General features: G+C 48.3%; 1 protein-coding gene across 4 annotated transcripts in view; it reads right to left on the bottom strand.

Annotated features, from left to right (window-relative positions):
- Positions 1-2,669: 2,669 nt before the first annotated feature.
- RAD51C (RAD51 paralog C) overlaps positions 2,670-17,347 on the bottom strand; it is an 84,812-nt gene continuing 70,134 nt past the window's right edge. Inside the window, exon 8 of one of the 4 annotated variants that reach the window (XM_073665368.1) lies at positions 2,670-4,810. Coding sequence is in view for 2 of the 4 variants with exons in the window: in XM_073665367.1 (XP_073521468.1) it covers positions 4,700-4,810 (111 nt within the window). In the remaining 2 variants the exon portion in view is untranslated. The remainder of the gene's footprint in view (positions 4,811-17,347) is intronic. The other 3 variants (XM_073665367.1, XM_073665364.1, XR_012283123.1) reach the window with 3 other exon arrangements.

The raw sequence follows: 17,347 nt of genomic DNA, 5'->3' as shown, positions 1-17,347 counted from the left end.
TCTGTGGCACGGGCTGACCATTGCTGGCGATGATACTCAAGTCGTCGTCAGGGTAGCGGGTAATATCCGAGTCATTTCAGTACTGCTTGAAGAGCACGTACGGGATGGTGGTGACCTGTGACCCGGTGTCCAGTAGGGCACTCATAGGAATGCCATCCAGTACCACAGGCAAGACTGGACGTCCTCCCACATATTTGTCGCGCCAGTTCGATGGGCCTGATGATCTTTTTCCTAGGGGTTGGCCCTCTACCCTAGGTTGTGCCAGTTTAAAGGACAGTACCTTGCCATATGTCCGGGTTGATTACAGCGGCGGCAGATGGGTCGTCCGTCCTCGTTGTATCGGTCGCTGGGTCTTCCTCTGGCCGGTGGGGTCCTTCTTGGTCGACGCCACGGGATGTCCTCCGGTCCGGATGCCAGCTGGATCTTCCCTGGAGTAGAAACCTGTAAAGACTGCACAGTTCGGGTTAGCGCAGCAACGCTTTTAGCTAGCTCTTGGACCTGATGGTGCAGGTCTGGAGCCGGGTCATTGTTCAAAGCCTGCGCATCAGCTCCCACAGGCCCTGCCGACAAGGGCGCCGCCTCCTGGTGGTAAGTGGTAGTGGGGCGTCTGGGGGTCACAACGCCACTTGGTGCCGGTTCTCGAAGCACCCGGATGGCTCTGTCCTTGAACTGTGCAAATCCCAGATGAGGGTCCTGTAAGGCCATTGCCCGCAACTGGGTTCGGTGGGCATTGCAATATAAACCCTCTATAAATTGTTCAGTCAACAACCTGTCCTCGTCTCCCACGCCGTCAGGGTCGGTCTGCTTAATGGCTCTCAGGGCCTCTTGTAGGTTCAGGGCATAGTCCCTTATACTCTCATGTGCCCGCTGTTTGCACCCGTAGAATCTAAGCTTGATCTCGGCTGAGGTGCGGGTATCAAAGGTGTCCCTCAGCCGGGTTAGTATCCCTGCGACAGTCCTCCCCCCAGGTGGCCAGGACTTTACCTCCCTTCGGGCTGCCCCAGTTAATTGGGCCACCAGGATGCTCACTTTTTGCTCTTCTGTGAGGGGGTACACCTGGAAGAGGCTATCCAGCTTTTCTCTAAAGTCATGCAGGGTATGTGACTCCCCTGAGTACTGGGGTAGCCAGGCCGCTCCCGGGATATAGGGCATGGTGAAAGGCATGACTGCAGCAGCGGTGGCGCTGGCGGGGGTTGAGGCAGTGAAGCTCTCCTCCATATCCGACATCCTCCTCCCCCCTAGTGGACCGTGGCCTACCTTGCGATGATCCTCTTCCGTAGGCCGCGGCTCCGCAGTAGATCGTCAGGGTTGAGGACCTTCCGTCGCGCTCCTGTGACGTCGGCGTCTGCTGGGCTCCTTCCAGGACCTTACGCGACGTCCGGACGTGAGGCGGGGCTTCAGTTCTCGCGCGCTTTCGGAGTCCACGCCCCTCTTCTTCCCGCGCGACGTCTTCAAGATGGCGTCCAACGGCGGGAAAACTCCACGGAAGGCGGGAAGAAGGCTGGAAATGGCGCCGGATGGCGGGAATCTTCACCGATGGCGGGAAGAAGGCTGAAGATGGCGCCGGATGGCGGGAATCTTCACCACAGGTAAGTTTGAACAGTCTTTTTCAGGCACGCAGTACCCGGTGGTTGCGGGCACGAGATCCTGCCGACTACGCCAAAAGTTGACGCGCCCCTGGGCCTGTGTCGCGCTGCGTTGCGCACGCGGGAGCTTACCCGGAGCCGGATCTGTTGAGGGTTGTAGTCTCGTGGCGGTGACCCGGTCCGTGCCCAGGGAGTCAAACTGAGCGGCGATGTATCAGCGGTAGATGTTGGACGACTACGCCACCCGTTGAGTACAGCTAAGGAGCTGCTGCTGCAGGGCAGACCGCTGAGGCCGGTGGTAGGATTGTGCAGCGTGATAGTATAACCCCCAACGGGAGGGGTATGGCCTCAGGGCAGCCGACGTGGATGATGGGGGTAGCAGGAACCACTCGGAGACGGTACGGTGTAGTTCAGGGTCTTTACTGGTGACAAAGATAGACCCTCCCGGAGTACTGGCTAGCGATTGGGGCCTGGTCAGTCCTTGAGCAGATGGGATCTCCCCTGGCCAGGCGGAGTTGTAGGCCTCCCAAACTAACTGTACTCTTCTGGCTACCTTGCTAGAGGCGGGTATAAGTAGCCCACGTCCCTGAGTGTACCGTGTGGTGCTCACCCGTATGGCCGGTGACTCGGGTTTCTTGGCCAGAGGACCTGGAATCCCCTGCCTGACGGATTCTGCTGCTGGGTAGGAGTTAGTCCCCACAGCCTCGGACTCCGGGTCCGGTAAGAAATCTTCTCAGTCAGGGCGAGCTCTGCAGCTGCCAGCCCCTGACTCCTTGTAACACTGCTCCCACAGAGCTCCTGATGTTCTGTTCCTATATTTGCTTCTTTTCTCTGTCTCTACTTCTTCTCTACTCCCTAACCCTGCCTCAGCCCTAGGTTTATATAGGGGAAGTTCTTCCCCTCCCAGGACTGGGCAGGAGGTGTGGCATGCATAGGATCCCTGACCAAGAGACCTCCCACCTGCTCTCAGATGTAATATCTCTATCACTGTGGCAACCAGACCCCTGGGGTGTCACACCTACATAGGAGTTGTACCTGTCACAACTCAACCAGGTGAGCGTAACCAGCAGAGCAACACCTTATTGTGTGCTCTGATCCCGACACCTAGATTTAGTCACACATTTTTGTGAACCACCACACACTGGTATGGTGTAGTTTCCCAAACAAATTGGGTAATTTTTGTGGGGTTCTGAATAGGTCTGTAAAAAAAATAATTTTGTAAATTTGGTTGAAAAAAATGAAATATTGCTGTTAAAATTAACCCTTTTAATAACAAAATAAAATTGCATTTCAGAATGATGCTGATATAAATTAGACAAAAAGAAAGGTTAGTCATTTCACACAATAGTTAAAAAATATTTGTTATGAGGTCATAAAAAATTAAAGTTTGAAACTTGAAAATTTTTCTACATTTTGCCAAATTTCCAATATTTTTTTTATAAATAAATGCAAATCTTATCAACATAAATTTACCACTAACATAAAGTACAATGTGTCAAGAAAAAACAATCTCAGAATCATTGGGATTGGAAGAATCATTCCAGAGTTAATCACCACATAAAGTGACCCGTCAGATTTGAAAAATGGGGCTCTATCTGGAAGATGAAAATAGGCTTTGGAAGGAAGAGGTTAAAGCTCATTACATAGAAATAAAGAGGATAGAAGAAGGTTTCAAGCTTCCTTATGTCAAACACCTCATTTTATATATGGTCACAGGGCTTTCTTTATTTTATATATGAAACTGTAAAAGAAGTTTCCATGTTCAAATGTTTATTAGATTATTACCCTCAAAATGTGTACTTCGAAAAAAAAAAAATTCTACCATCATTGTAAGAAATGCGTATAGGTCAATATGAAAACTCAGAAATAGAATTAGTAATAAACATTTACTCCAAAAGAACAATATTTTTAGCACAATTTACAGACGAACAACCATATTAGTGATTTTGAGCATTATTACCATTAAAAGGTTTACATTTATGACATAACTTTCCTTTGAAGAAAAAGGATCTGTTTTTTTTCTCCATGAGGATGGTATTATTAACTCACAATCCTTCAATGAAATAAAGCTGAAGTGCAAACGTACGTAATGAAATAGAGTGGCGCTGTATGTGTGAGAAAAAGAACTTTTTCTAATCTTGTGCAACATCTTCAAAGAACACTCTTAAAGTTTTAAAGGGAATATGTCAGCAGTTTTTTTCTATGTAATCTGAGAGCAGCATAATGTAGGGCCAGACAGCCTGATTTCAAGAATGTGTCACTTGCTCAGCAGCTTGCTATATTTTCAATACAATCAGTGGTTTATTAATAGGAGATTATTACTGCTGAACTAGGTCTCACATGCCAGCCAGTCCAGCTAATCAGTTTAACCCAGCCAGCACCACTGATTGACAGCTAGCTGACAATGTACAGTGTACACAGCAAGCTGACAATCAGGGGTGTGTGGAGTTTTACACAGTTCAGAATTCACACCACTGCTACATCTACAGCAAAGAAAACAGGGATTTTATCAAAACTGCACCGAGAAGTCCAGTAAGTGATATATTGCTGGAATATCATACAGCTCTCAGATGCCATAGGAAAAACCCACTGATAGATCCCTTTAAGACCCCAATACACATTAGATAGCTTTCAGCCAAACAATCACTTGGCTGAAGGGCATCTTCTCCAACTCCCTTATACACAGAAATGGTCGGCTGGGCTGATCACGCCTATGTTCTCTATGAGACAGCCCCTACTAGACTCATCTGTCAGAAACTTATCTCCACAGAGGCCAAAAGAATTCCTATTGGAAATCCAATAGGCTAGAAAATTCTCTTGCCCGACATCATCTGTTGGAGGAACAGTCTGGAAGCCCCCATACACATTAGATTGTCACACCCTATCGGTGGGTTCCACCGACTTTAGTCTAATTTGTACAGTGACTTTAATGTAACATTCTTTACGTAACAGGTGATCATATATGTAATGGTCTTTGGTCTTTTCATTCTTCAGTAAGTGAGTACACAAGTATTTTTTAAATAAGCAATTCATAGAATTATATAAAAATAGTCATTTGTTTATAAAGAGTGTTTCAAGAAATCCAGATGTTGCTTAGTCAATGAGATCTGAATTTAAGTCGGGGATTCCTGATCATGTTCCCTCGGGCGCTTGCGTGGGTTTATTTCAGACTTTGATGAACTTGTCTCTGGCTCAACAGTTTGTACATCTCGAAAACCTTTGTGCTATAAAAAGCAGAAAAAAATATTCATGAAAAGATCAATTCAACCAAAGGGTACTTTCCCATAGGGCAAATATGCAGCAGATTTTTCAATGCGGGTAGCAGCATTTAAAAGAGACTTCATGAAAATTTTAATTCTGGAGTATATGAATTTATAATGCAGATATCCCAGGGTAAAATGTACGACAACACCATAGCATTTTTGCAACAAAATCCACAGGGTTTTTTGCCGCTGTTGATTTTGTTGCAAATTAGTGGAACGTACCCTAAGAGAAACTCGTTTTTGGTTAAACAATTAAACATTTCGATTTTCAAAGATATATAAGCAGTAAGTAAAATAAATAAAAAGACAGATTTATATTTGATACAAATATTACTATAATGCACAGTGCATGTCTAAAAGAAAACAACACTATCTGGCTATGGCCGTAAGAATGAAAGAAAAGTAAGCTTTGGGACTGCCAAACCTTTTTGGCACCTGCGTGTTCCCAAACAGACTTGTTGCTAGGGGTGCACTTTCTTTCAACCCCATATAAAAGGCTGTAGCTACTTGGCAGTGCATTGATAGCAATCAAATGGTGCAACACTAGATCTGCACTATGGTGACAGGCTGGCAGGCAGAACGCTTCTCAAGGAATGCCATTTTGACATATTAATCTAAAAATACACCCAAGAGGAGAACCTATTTTATGATCTAGAACGGACGGAAGCTTTTATTCTGGGTATCTCTACAAGACCTGAATAAAGGTCATGTGAGGGTGCACTCTGAGCTTGATTCTTCTTTGCACTTGTCCCAGTGTATTTTTGTGAATAGCTCTCAATTACTGACGTTTTGATTTGCAACAAATTCATCAAATGATTTTCGGCACTTTTAAAGTTGTCTCCTGCTGTTCAGTTAATTTTCCAGATGTTTTAGACTGATATATCAAATGCAACTTTTTAAAAGGTCACAACATTTTTGAACAAAAGTACTTCAGCAACCAATCACCCGAGTGAATTTTTCTCAACTTTTTAGACTTTTTGCTTAACATGCAACTTTTTGTGCTAAAAAGGGGTACCCACTAAAATAAACGCCAATTTTGACTCTGCACAAATTCTTGCGCTGCCGGTACCATTTTGAATGTGACTCAAAAAACGTCAATACATACCACAAGAAAAAAAATATTGTATTTGGCCTCATATATCAAAGAGAATACAGGACATGCGGCTCTGACCGGAAGGACACAGCATCAGCAGCTGGCATAGCACACAAACAAGCTTCGCATGCTGGTAATGAACATGCATGTTCCTCAGTGATGGTTTGAGGAGATGGTATACCGTGTAGTCTCATGGGATTTTGCACATATCATGTGATCTCACTAGTGACACTGCACTCTCTCATTTCACAGTATCAGAGTATGAAAAAATCACACCAAGTTAACACTCATGACCATGAGTGAGGTGACACAAATTACAGCTGCTTATTTACAATGATGGCCCAGCCATCTTGAGGGAATGGGGGATAGATAAAGGATGAATGAGCTAGTCACCAGTCAATATTGGTAGTGCTTTTGGGTGCGGTGGAGTTTGATGGAGAATTATGTTCAGAGAAATAGTGAGTGGGCTAAATATAAAAAGGAATAATAAATTAGGGAATGTGATAGGCCGCCCTAAACAGATGTGATTTTAGGGAGCGCCTAAAACTGGGTAAATTGTGGTTAGTACTAATTTCTTGGGGTAGAGCATTCCAAAGAATAGGTGCAACTCGGGAGAAGTCTTGAAGTCGAGAGTGGTAGGTAAGGATTAGTGTGGATGTTAGTTGAAAGTTGCTTGCGGAGCGCAGAGATTGGGTAGGCTGATAAACAGAAATGAGGGAGGAGATGTAGGGGGGTGCTGCGCTGTGGAGAGCTTTGTGGATGAGAACAAGCAATTTAAACTGGATCCTATAATGTATGTGACTCGCCCCCTGGGCCGTGGGGTACCCGGAACCGGCCTTCTTGTGTACAGTGCAATGTTGGGGGTAGTAGTGGCAACCTGATCCCGTGGCTCAGGGTGGTCAGACCAAATGCTGTGGCAGTCTATTTTTAGATTTAGGGATGTCCGACTACGCCACCCGTGGATTGCGGCTATTATGAACCGCCGCTGCAAGGCAGTCCACTGAGGCTGATGGTGTGTGCAGCTGAGATAGTATAACTCCCCACGGGAAGAGTGTAGCCTCAGGGCAGTGTAGTAGGATGCTGGGGGTGATGGTGCAGACGCAGCATTAATCACACAGAGTCAGTGATGCAGTCCAGGGTCTTTTACTCACAGTTGTTATCCGAGTCACTTCTGCCGGCAATGACTGCCCAAGCCGTGCTGCGTCCACCAGGTGAGGAGCTCGGTCAACCCCCAGGCAATTCAGGAGTATGGCACAGCACTCCCTTTTATCCTTTCTCTAGCCCCTCGTGCCCCACCAGTGACCAGACTTCTGTCCAGCTGCCTCGGGCCTTCTCTTGGTGAAACCTGTCGCCGGTTTCCCTGACCCTATGTGGTGCCTTCCTAGTGGGTGTAGCAGGGGGTCGCACCAAAAGATGATCACGACCTCTGGTCTTTGGCTGAGGGATAATTTACCTCCATCAACTTGGGAATCCGGTACCCTTCTGCGGCCTGACCCTTCACCTGATATCACACGGGCTTGCAACAGTTACTGTCCATTCTGCTCTCTCTCTGGGTCCCCTCTGCCTCCTTGTTTCTGGAGCCTTTCTACTCCTCTTTCTCTCCACCTTTCTTCCTTCCTTCTCCTTCTCCTCTTCTCCTTTCTGGCTCTGGCCTTCACCCTAGGCCTGCCTCGTGGAGCTGAGCTCAGGCTGAGCCACAGCTCCTTGTCAGCCCTCTCTGGCTGAACTCCTTCTCTGAACTCCACTGAACTGACCTCCCTCCTAAGATGGACCCCACCTTTTCTGTTTCTCTGTGTCTGAGCTCAGGTGACCTGCAACCAATGAGCTCCTTCCTATGCTCCAGAAACCGCCCCCTTCTGCTCCTACATCACTGGGTTCTCTCCCCCCTCCCCACTCCAGCCAGGGACATGGTCAGTTGTGCCTGCAATAAATGGGAGCACCTGCGAACTGTCCCCCGGAAATGAGGAGTGTGTGTATGCAGCTACTGAGCCCTGGTCCATACTCCATCTTTACCTGGGAGTGGAATATCACACCTCTGGTTGAGGTGCAATACCCCTGTAGCAACCGAACCCTCGGGGCGCTACATTCCCCCCTGGTAAACCACAGCACGTCCTCGGGCTAGAACAAAGCAAAAGACAATTCATAAACATGCAAAATTTTTAGAATGCATTCGCATATAAGACTATAACCAGTTAACTCATCCTTTTATGGGAGGCACTTTTCTCTTTCAACGTTACTGGCACATTTTTCTCTTTTAACAAGTATTACAAGACTTTCTTCACACATATAAAACACGATAAAACTCTTTTAGCAGCATATAAACTTTTTCAGGTAAAACATTCTTTTTAGTAAATTCTTTTCTTCACTGGCCACTGTGCAACTTGCGACCAGGTGTCCATTTTCCTATTAAGTGTAAAACTTCAGCAAACTTTCAAACATGAGGGACACTTTGTCCCGAGGTAGACGTTGCAGTTCTTTTACAAAACCAGTAGGGGGAGCTTTAAGAAGCGCAACTATTTACAGGGAATTGGCCGCTCCCAGTCCTCGGCCGGTTGGAAAGGGGAATGGCTGCTCTCAGTCTTCAGCCAGGTAGGGAAAAGGGATGGCTGCTCTCAGTCCTCAGCCAGGTAACAGTTCAATCAGGATCAACTTTGTATCACACAAACAGTTCCTCTTACCCTGACGGGCAACTATGTGCACAGGTACTCTGCCACTCACTAGTAGCGGTATCCTACAGACGCTCCTTCTTCCTCCTCATATTGATCTTCAGACCCGTCCGGGTCCTCTTGATATTCGGGTTCTGATTCAGGGTGCTGCTCCTCTCTGATTCTCTGGACATGAAGGGCATACCATCCCTTTAGGCCTCGGTGTCGGGTGTAGGACACCAAGTCTCCTGGAAACAAATCCCGTTCCGGATGGCCTTCTGGCAGGTGGCTCTCCACATCTCTCCAGGTAACGAACACATCCGTGTCCGTGGTCGGGTCCCGGATGAAACCCCATCCTTGCACCTGTTGGAACTTGACGACGGTCCCAATGATTCTGGGACCTTGCGCAGACTGGGGGTCTCGCCGGACGCGCATCTTCTGCTCCGCGCTCCGGACGTGTAGCTGTTCCTGCCTCTGTCGCCGTGCTCGCCTCTCCCGTTCAAACTGTGCCACATGTCGGTTACAGAACTCCCGTCTGCGGGCTGCGGCCGCCCGCTTCTCCTATGAGAACCCCATGAGGTCTTCTCCTGTCGGGTCCCACTCATACTGGGCGTCTTCAATCGGGGGCTGGGGAACTTCCACGGGCTCCGGAGCGGGTAGGAGTGGATGAGGTAGGGCTCCGGCCTCTGCGGACAGGCCTCCCCTTTGCCGAGGGTTAACCCACCCGGGCGGCCAGATAAAGGGCTGTCCATCCGGACCCGTATGTTGGGCATACAGGTCCGCGCCCAGAGGTGGTGGTTTTGGGACCGGGGTCGCACACGGTCGGGAGGAGCCTGGAGTGGTCAGGCCTTGCGACCGGGCCGCTTCCTTCTGCGCTCGGGGTCAGAGGGCACGACGGGGGGCGTGGTCCAGCGACGGTGCTCGTGGCTTGCGGCCTAGGTGTTTGCGGCGGGAGCGTGGAAGCTGCAGTGGCTCCCAGGACTTCTGGCTCCGCGACGGGATCCAGCGGTAAGGCTACGGTGGTGTCAGGACCCGGGGCAGGGGCGTCCGCCTTACTTGCCTCCTCTGCAGCGTCGTCCTCAGCCTCCGGTCTCTTCTCTCCGTCCTCGGGGGCAGGCGCGCTGCCGGGTGCTGGCAGTGTCTCTTGTTGCCGGGCCGCGATCCGCCGGGCAATCTCCTCTCTCCACCCGGCGACGACGTCCCTCTGCGCTCGGACCATCCGCCGGTCCAGCTCCTCCAGCGCAGTCCGCAGGAACTCAGGGTCTTCTGCGGGGAGCTGAGCCATCAGCTCCGTGAGGCTGTACGGGGCCGCCTCGGCCTGCAGCAGGCCGTTTGCCAGGGTGCTGGAGTTGACGCTCCTCTCCATCTCCGGGTGTGGTATGGCGAAACTGATCCAAACCACACCCTGCCCCGTGGTTTTCTTCTCTTTCCGCCCCTGTTGGGCGTGGTCCTGGGGCAATTTGCTGACAATCACTCTCAGGGGCAGCCCCCCCACCTTGATGGACATCTCTACAGCCGCACTCATGGCTGTTGGGGGCGGGCTCCTTCTTTGGCGCCATTCTGGGACCTGGCCCACGATGGGAGGTGGCTTCCTGTTGTCTTTTGGTGCGCACATTATGGCGTCCGTTCTTCTGGGGCGGGCGCCATTTTTAATACAGTGAAACAGTCTCTTTTCAGGCACGCAATACCCGTTTGTGGCGGGTTGGTCACAATCCTGCTGACTACGCCAAAGCTGACTCGCCCCCTGGGCTGTGGGGTACCCGGAACCGGGCCTTCTTGTGTACAGTGCAATGTTGGGGGTAGTAGTGGCAACCAGATCCCGTGGCTCAGGGTGGTCAGACCAAATGCTGTGGCAGTCTATTTTTAGATTTAGGAATGTCCGACTACGCCACCCGTGGAGTGCGGCTATTATGAACCGCCGGCTGCAAGGCAGTCCACTGAGGCTGATGGTGTGTACAGCTGAGATAGTATAACTCCCCACGGGAAGAGTGTAGCCTCAGGGCAGTGTAGTAGGATGCTGGGGGTGATGGTGCAGACGCAGCATTAATCACACAGAGTCAGTGATGCAGTCCAGGGTCTTTTACTCACAGTTGTTATCCGAGTCACTTCTGCCGGCAATGACTGCCCAAGCCGTGCTGCGTCCACCAGGTGAGGAGCTCGGTCAACCCCCAGGCAATTCAGGAGTATGGCACAGGACTCCCTTTTATCCTTTCTCTGGCCCCTCGTGCCCCACCAGTGACCACACTTCTGTCCAGCTGCCTCGGGCCTTCTCTTGGTGAAACCTGTCGCCGGTTTCCCTGACCCTATGTGGTGCCTTCCTAGTGGGTGTAGCAGGGGGTCGCACCAAAAGATGATCATGACCTCCGGTCTTTGGCTGAGGGATAATTTACCTCCACCAACTTGGGAATCCGGTACCCTTCTGCGGCCTGACCCTTCACCCGATATCACACGGGCTTGCAAAGGTTACTGTCCGTTCTGCTCTCTCTCTGGGTCCCTTCTGCCTCCTTGTTTCTGGAGCCTTTCTACTCCTCTTTCTCTCCACCTTTCTTCCTTCCTTCTCCTCTTCTCCTTTCTGGCTCCGGCCTTCACCCTAGGCCTGCCTCGTGGAGCTGAGCTCAGGCTGAGCCACAGCTCCCTGTCAGCCCTCTCTGGCTGAACTCCTTCTCTGAACTCCACTGAACTGACCTCCCTCCTAAGATGGCCCCCACCTTTTATCTGCTTCTCTGTGTCTGAGCTTAGGTGACCTGCAACCAATGAGCTCCTTCCTATGCTCCAGAAACCGTCCCCTTCTGCACCTACATCACTGGGTTCTCTCCCCCCTCCCCACTCCAGCCAGGGACATGGTCAGTTGTGCCTGCAATAAATGGGAGCACCTGCGAACTGTCCCCCAGAAATGAGGAGTGTGTGTATGCAGCTACTGAGCCCTGGTCCATACTCCATCCTTACCTGGGAGTGGAATATCACACCTCTGGTTGAGGTGCAATACCCCTGTAGCAACTGAACCCTCGGGGCGCTACATAGAGCAGCCAGTGCAATAACTGGCACAGAGCAAAAGCGTCTGAGTAATGATTAGCCACATAGATGACCATGGCTCCTGCATTAAGGATGGACTGGAGGGGGAAGTCCAGTGAGGGGGAGGCCAATTAATACACAATTACAATAGTCAAGGCCAGGGATGTGGAGTCGGTAAGCCAAACCTCCGACTCCTCAATTTCCATGACACCGACTCCAACTCCAACTCCACAACTCTGACTCCCTCATACATGGCTCATGTTTAAGTGATAAATTTACTGTAGCACAGATTCATCTCAGCTAAAAGTCTAGACCCTTAGGTCAGGAAAAGGACAGACATTTGTAGGTCATTTCATAACTTTCCCAAATTCTTATGAAAAAATATTCCCCACAAACTGCATGGAACTACTGTACCCAATTTATTATATATTTTAGGAGTCCGAGTTGGTTCATTTTATACCGACTCCACCAAAATGGGCTCCGACTCCGACTCCACAGCCCTGGTCAAGGCGGGAGTGGATCAGGGCAAAAGTGAATAGTTTTGTTGTTTCCATGGTGAGAAAAGGGAGGGGTTCTAGAGATGTTCTTCAGGTGCAAGCGACAAGAGTGGGCAAGAGATTGTATATAGAAGGTGAAGGAAAGATTGGTGTAAAATATAACACGCAGACAGCGAGCCTGCTGCCTAGGCGGTATTGTGGTGCCACACACGGAGAGGGAGATGTCAGATTTAGGGAGGTAAGTAGACGGTGGGAGCAGAAGAAGTTGAGTTTTGGAAAGGTTGAGTTTCAGATAGAGAGCGTACATGATGTTGGAAACTGTGGACAGTCACTGGTGTTCTGTAGTACAGCAGGGTAGGGGGGAGGTGGAGTAAGGTCAGGGGATGAACTGTATAGTTGTGTGTCATCAGCATAAAGATGGTACTGAAAGCCAAATTTGCTGATGGTCTGTCCAATTTGGGTCGTGTAGACAGAGAAGAGGGCCAAGGACTGAACCATAGAGAGTAGGAGATTGTGGTCAACAGTGTCGAAAGCTGCAGAGGGGTCAAGAAGAATGAGCAGAGAGAAGTCACCGTTACGTTTTGCTGTCAAAAGGTCATTAGTCACTTTGATGAGTGCAATTTCTGAAGAATATAGAGGGCGGAAACCAGACTGCGATGGATCTAGAAGAGAGTGAGTGGAGAGGTAATTGGTAAGTGGGAGTAGACCAGGCGCTCCAAGAATTTAGAGATGAAGGGGAGATTGGAGACTGGTGTGTAGTTATTTGTACAGGATGAGTAGAGTTTTTTTTTTTAAATAACGGAGTAATGATAGAGAGTTAGAAGGAGGAGGGGAAGATACCAGAAGAGAGGGAGAGATTGAAGATTTTAGTTAGGTGAGTAGTGACGAATGGAGAGAGAGACTGGAGATGGTGTGAGGGAATGGGGTCAGTGGTGCATGTAGTTAAACGAGAAGAAGAGAGGAGCCTGGGAGACGTCTTCTTCTGTGACTGGGTCAAATGTGAGAGTGAGAAAGAGGAGATGTGGGGAGGGATGGGAGTCACGGCACTGGCTGGGAGCAGATTTGCTGAAGGATATTTTCTATTTTCTCTATAAAAAAAAGGAGGCCAGATCATCATTATATACACAGCACCAAAATTAAATGGAACCTGGCATGTGAAAAAAACTATTAACCCGCAGATATTAATCTGCAGGTTAATAGCATTCTGAAGCTGTGTGGCAGCATTAAAAGCCCGCCTTCCGGGAGGAAATTAATTTAATACCTCCCAGCAGCCCTGAGCTTTCAGTCACAGATATGAGGTTAATAGCGTTCTGAATCTGCCCGGCGCCTGCACTTAGACCCCTGCTGCCGGGAGGAAATTAATTTTATTCCCCCCCTGGCAGCGTTCAGCTTCCAGTTATAGGAGTGGCGCCGGCACAGTTTCAGTCACCACTCGGTGCATGGAGAGTGGTGGCAGTAACTGCGACCCTGGCACTGACTGACAGTAGCTCAGCATTAGAACCGCTGTCAGTGTGTGGTTACTGCCACCACTCTCTATGCACAGAGCGGTGATTGAAACTGTGGCTGAGCCACAACCATGACTGGGTGAATGGAGTTCATTTCCTCCCGGTAGCAGGGCTCCAAGTACGAGTGCCAGACAGGTTCAGAACGCCATGAACCCGCAGGTTAATAATGTTTTATCAAATGACAGGTTCCCTTTAAAGTATTGCTGGCGTCGTTCCAGTGGTGTCAGCACTCGCGTTCCCAGGGCTTTTGTGTGGTTGTTATGCCATGTGAACCTGGTGCCCAGCACTGGTGTCACTGGTCCTGCCTTCCGACAAATCAAACATCAAGAGGAAGATAGGGCTGCGGCTGCTCTCTCACTTCTTGAGGTTTCATTTGTCAGAAGGAGTAGCCTTCTTACGCCAGCGCTGATTGGATGCCAGGGAATGCGAGTGCAGACACCTCTGGAATGGCGCTGGCACGGGAGGGGAGTATAAGCTTTTTTATTTTATCGGCGCCAAACATTTACAGTGGGGACAATACGTATTTGATCCACTGCCGATAATTGTTGATAGTTTTCCCACCTACAAAGAATGGAGAGGTCTGTAATTTTTATAGTAGGTACACTTCAACTATGAGGCAGAATCTTAAAAAATAACAAAAAACAGAAAATCACATTGTATGATTTTTACATAATTAATTTGCATTTCATTGCAAGAAATAAGTATTTGATACAATAGAAAAACAGAACTTAATATTTGGTACAGAAACCTTTGTTTGCAATTACAGACGTCAGACGTTTCCTGTAGTTCTTGACCAAGTTTGCACACACTGCAGCAGGGATTTTGGCCCACTCCTCCATACAGATCTTCTCCAGATCTTTCGGGTTTTGGGGCTGTCGCTGGGCAACATTGAGTGTCAGCTCCCTCCAAAGATTTTCTATTGGGTTCATGTCTAGAGACTGGCTATGCCACTTCGGGATCTTTAATATACTTCTGACGGAGCCACTCCTTTGTTGCCCTGGCTGTGTGTTTTGGGTCATTGTCATGCTGGAAGACCCAGCCACGACCCACCTTCAATGCTCTTACTAAGGGAAAGAGGGAAGGTTGTGGGCCAAAATCTCGCAATACATTATCCCATCCATCCTACCTTCAATACGGTGTAGTCGTCCTGTCCCCTTTGCAGAAAAGCACCCCCAAAGTATGATGTCTCCCCCACAATTCCCGTGTGTATTTGGGGTTGTACTCATCCTCCTTCTTCCTCCAAACACGATGAGTGGAGTTGACACCATAAAATTCTATTTTCATCTCATCTGACCACATGACCTTCTCCCATGCCTTCTCTGGATCATCCAGATGGTCATTGGTGAACTTCAGCAGGCCTGGACATATGCTGGTGTTAGCAGGGGGACCTTGCGTGCCCTACAGGATTTTAATCTATGACGGCGTAGTGTGTTACTAATGGTAAAGTTTGAGACTGTGGTCCCAGCTCTCTTCAGGTCATCGACCAGGTCTTCCCATGCAGTTCTAGGCGGATTTCTGACCTTTCTCAGAATCATCCTTACCCGACGAGATGAGATCTTGCATGGAGATCCAGACTGAGGAAGGTTGATAGTCATCTTGCGTTTCTTCCATTTTTTAATAATTATGCCAACAGTTGTTCCCTTCTCATCAAGCTGCTTGTCTATTGTCCTGTAGCCATTCCCAGCATTGTGCAGGTCTACAATTTTGTCCCTGGTGTCCTTAGACAGCTCTTTGGCCTTGCCCATGGTGGAGAGGTTGGAGTGTGATTGATTGTGTGGACAGATGTCTTTTATACAGGTAACAAGTTCAAACAGGTGCAAATAATACAGGTAATGAGTGCAGAGTAAGAGGGCTTCTTAAAGAAAAACTAGCAGGTCTGTGAGAGCCAGATATCTTGCTGGTTGGTAGGTGATCAAATACTTATAGGAAAGACAATATGATGCCGGTCTAGAACAAGGTGCCCTCAGGAGATTTGGGGCATCATGCTTTTGATCTAACTGCCTAGCGACGCTCCTGCTGTAGAGCCGGCTGTTAATTAGTGCCGGGGTTTGGTTACAGTGGATGATTACGGTGTACTGAGCAGTGACTGAACCCGCGCCAGTAGCACCTCTATGACTGAAAGCCCGAGGCTGCTGGGAGGAATAAAGTTAATTTCCCTGGTTACCTGGGTTTTCAGTGCAGCGGCCGTACGGCTTTAGAACGCTGTTAACCTGCAGCTTGACCCCATATCTGCAGGTTCACCCCTTTCCGACCTGGTCAGTAATAGTACACACAAGGACGGAAAGGCTGGTTCAGCGGGGGCTCTGGCGCTGAGCCTGCACTGAACCGAGCACATGTCAGCTGATTCTTACAGCTGACATGTGCCAGCAACAGCTGCGGGTGGAATCGCGATCCACCCACGGCTGTTAACTACTTAAATGCCGCTGTCAATCTCTAGCTTCCGTGAACCACGTGATCGCGGGTCACCGATGGGTTGGCATGACAACCCAGGGTCTGCAAAGAGACCCCTGTGGTTGTCATGTCTCGCTAGTGGTCTCCTTAGTGGTTGGCGCTCATAGCACAGGAGCATTTCTCCTGCATACAGGCGATCTGTTCATCGCCTGTATGCAGTAGAAGCAATCAGACAACTTCTGCTTCTAGTCTCCTATGGAGACTATTGAAGCATGCAGTAAGTGTAAAAAAAATGTTTTTAAAAATATTAAAAAAATAAAAAATATATAAAATTTTAAATCACCCCCCTTTCGCCCCATTCAAAATAAAATAATTAAAAAAAAAACCCACACACATATTTGGTATCGCCGCGTTCAGAATCGCCTGATCTATCAATATAAAAAAAAATTAGTCCAATCGGTAAACGGCGTAATGAGAAAAAAATTGTAAACGCCAGAATTAAGTTTTTTGGTTGCCGCAACATTGCAATAAAATGCAATAAGGGCGATCAAAACATCGGATCTACCCCAAAATGGTATCAATAAAAACGTCAGCTCAACGCGCAAAAAATAAGCCTTTCACCTAGCCACAGATCCCGAACAATGGAGACGGTACGGGTCTCGGAAAATGGCGCCTTTTTTTTTTTTTTTTTTTTAGCAAACTGGATTTTTTTTTCACCACTTAAATGAAAAAGAATCTATACATGTTTGGTGTCTACGAACTCGTAATGACCTAGAGAATAATAATGGCAGGTCAGTTTTAGAATCAGTGAACGTGGTAAAAAAAGGACCCAAAAAACAACTGTGCAATTGCATTTTTTTCGCACAATTTTTTTCCGTTTTCCAGCACACAATATGGTAAAACCAGTGATGTTGTTCAAAAGTACAACTCGTCCCGCAAAAAATAAGTCGTCATATGGCCATATTGACCAAAAAATAAAAACGCTATGGCTCTGGGAAGAAGGGGAGCAAAAAATGAAAACGCAAAAACAGAAAAACCCAAGGTTGTTAAGGGGTTAATAGCGTTTTTTCACATGACAGGTTCCCTTTAAAGGAGTTATTGTGTCACAATTGAAACACTTAGTAAAAAAAAAATGGCAAAAACAGGAAACCATCAGAATTTAAGCTAACACCCTGATTTTAAGCTTATGGATTGATGAAAGTTTCCCATTAAAGGGCGTTGTGTCATCATATTAAACGCATACAATTACAAACTGCTAGGTTACTGGTCATTGCTGCAATCTATCAGTGGTGGACAGTTAGCTAGTCAAGCTGGATCTGGTCAGCTTCAGTGTTTCTGTGCTCCTCCAATGTTGC

This window comes from Phyllobates terribilis, unplaced genomic scaffold (assembly GCF_046119375.1).
Source record: "Phyllobates terribilis strain yellow unplaced genomic scaffold, ASM4611937v1 Scaffold_2__4_contigs__length_985480577, whole genome shotgun sequence".
NCBI lineage: Eukaryota > Metazoa > Chordata > Amphibia > Anura > Dendrobatidae > Phyllobates > Phyllobates terribilis.
This window is presented reverse-complemented; position numbering and strand designations above follow the sequence as displayed.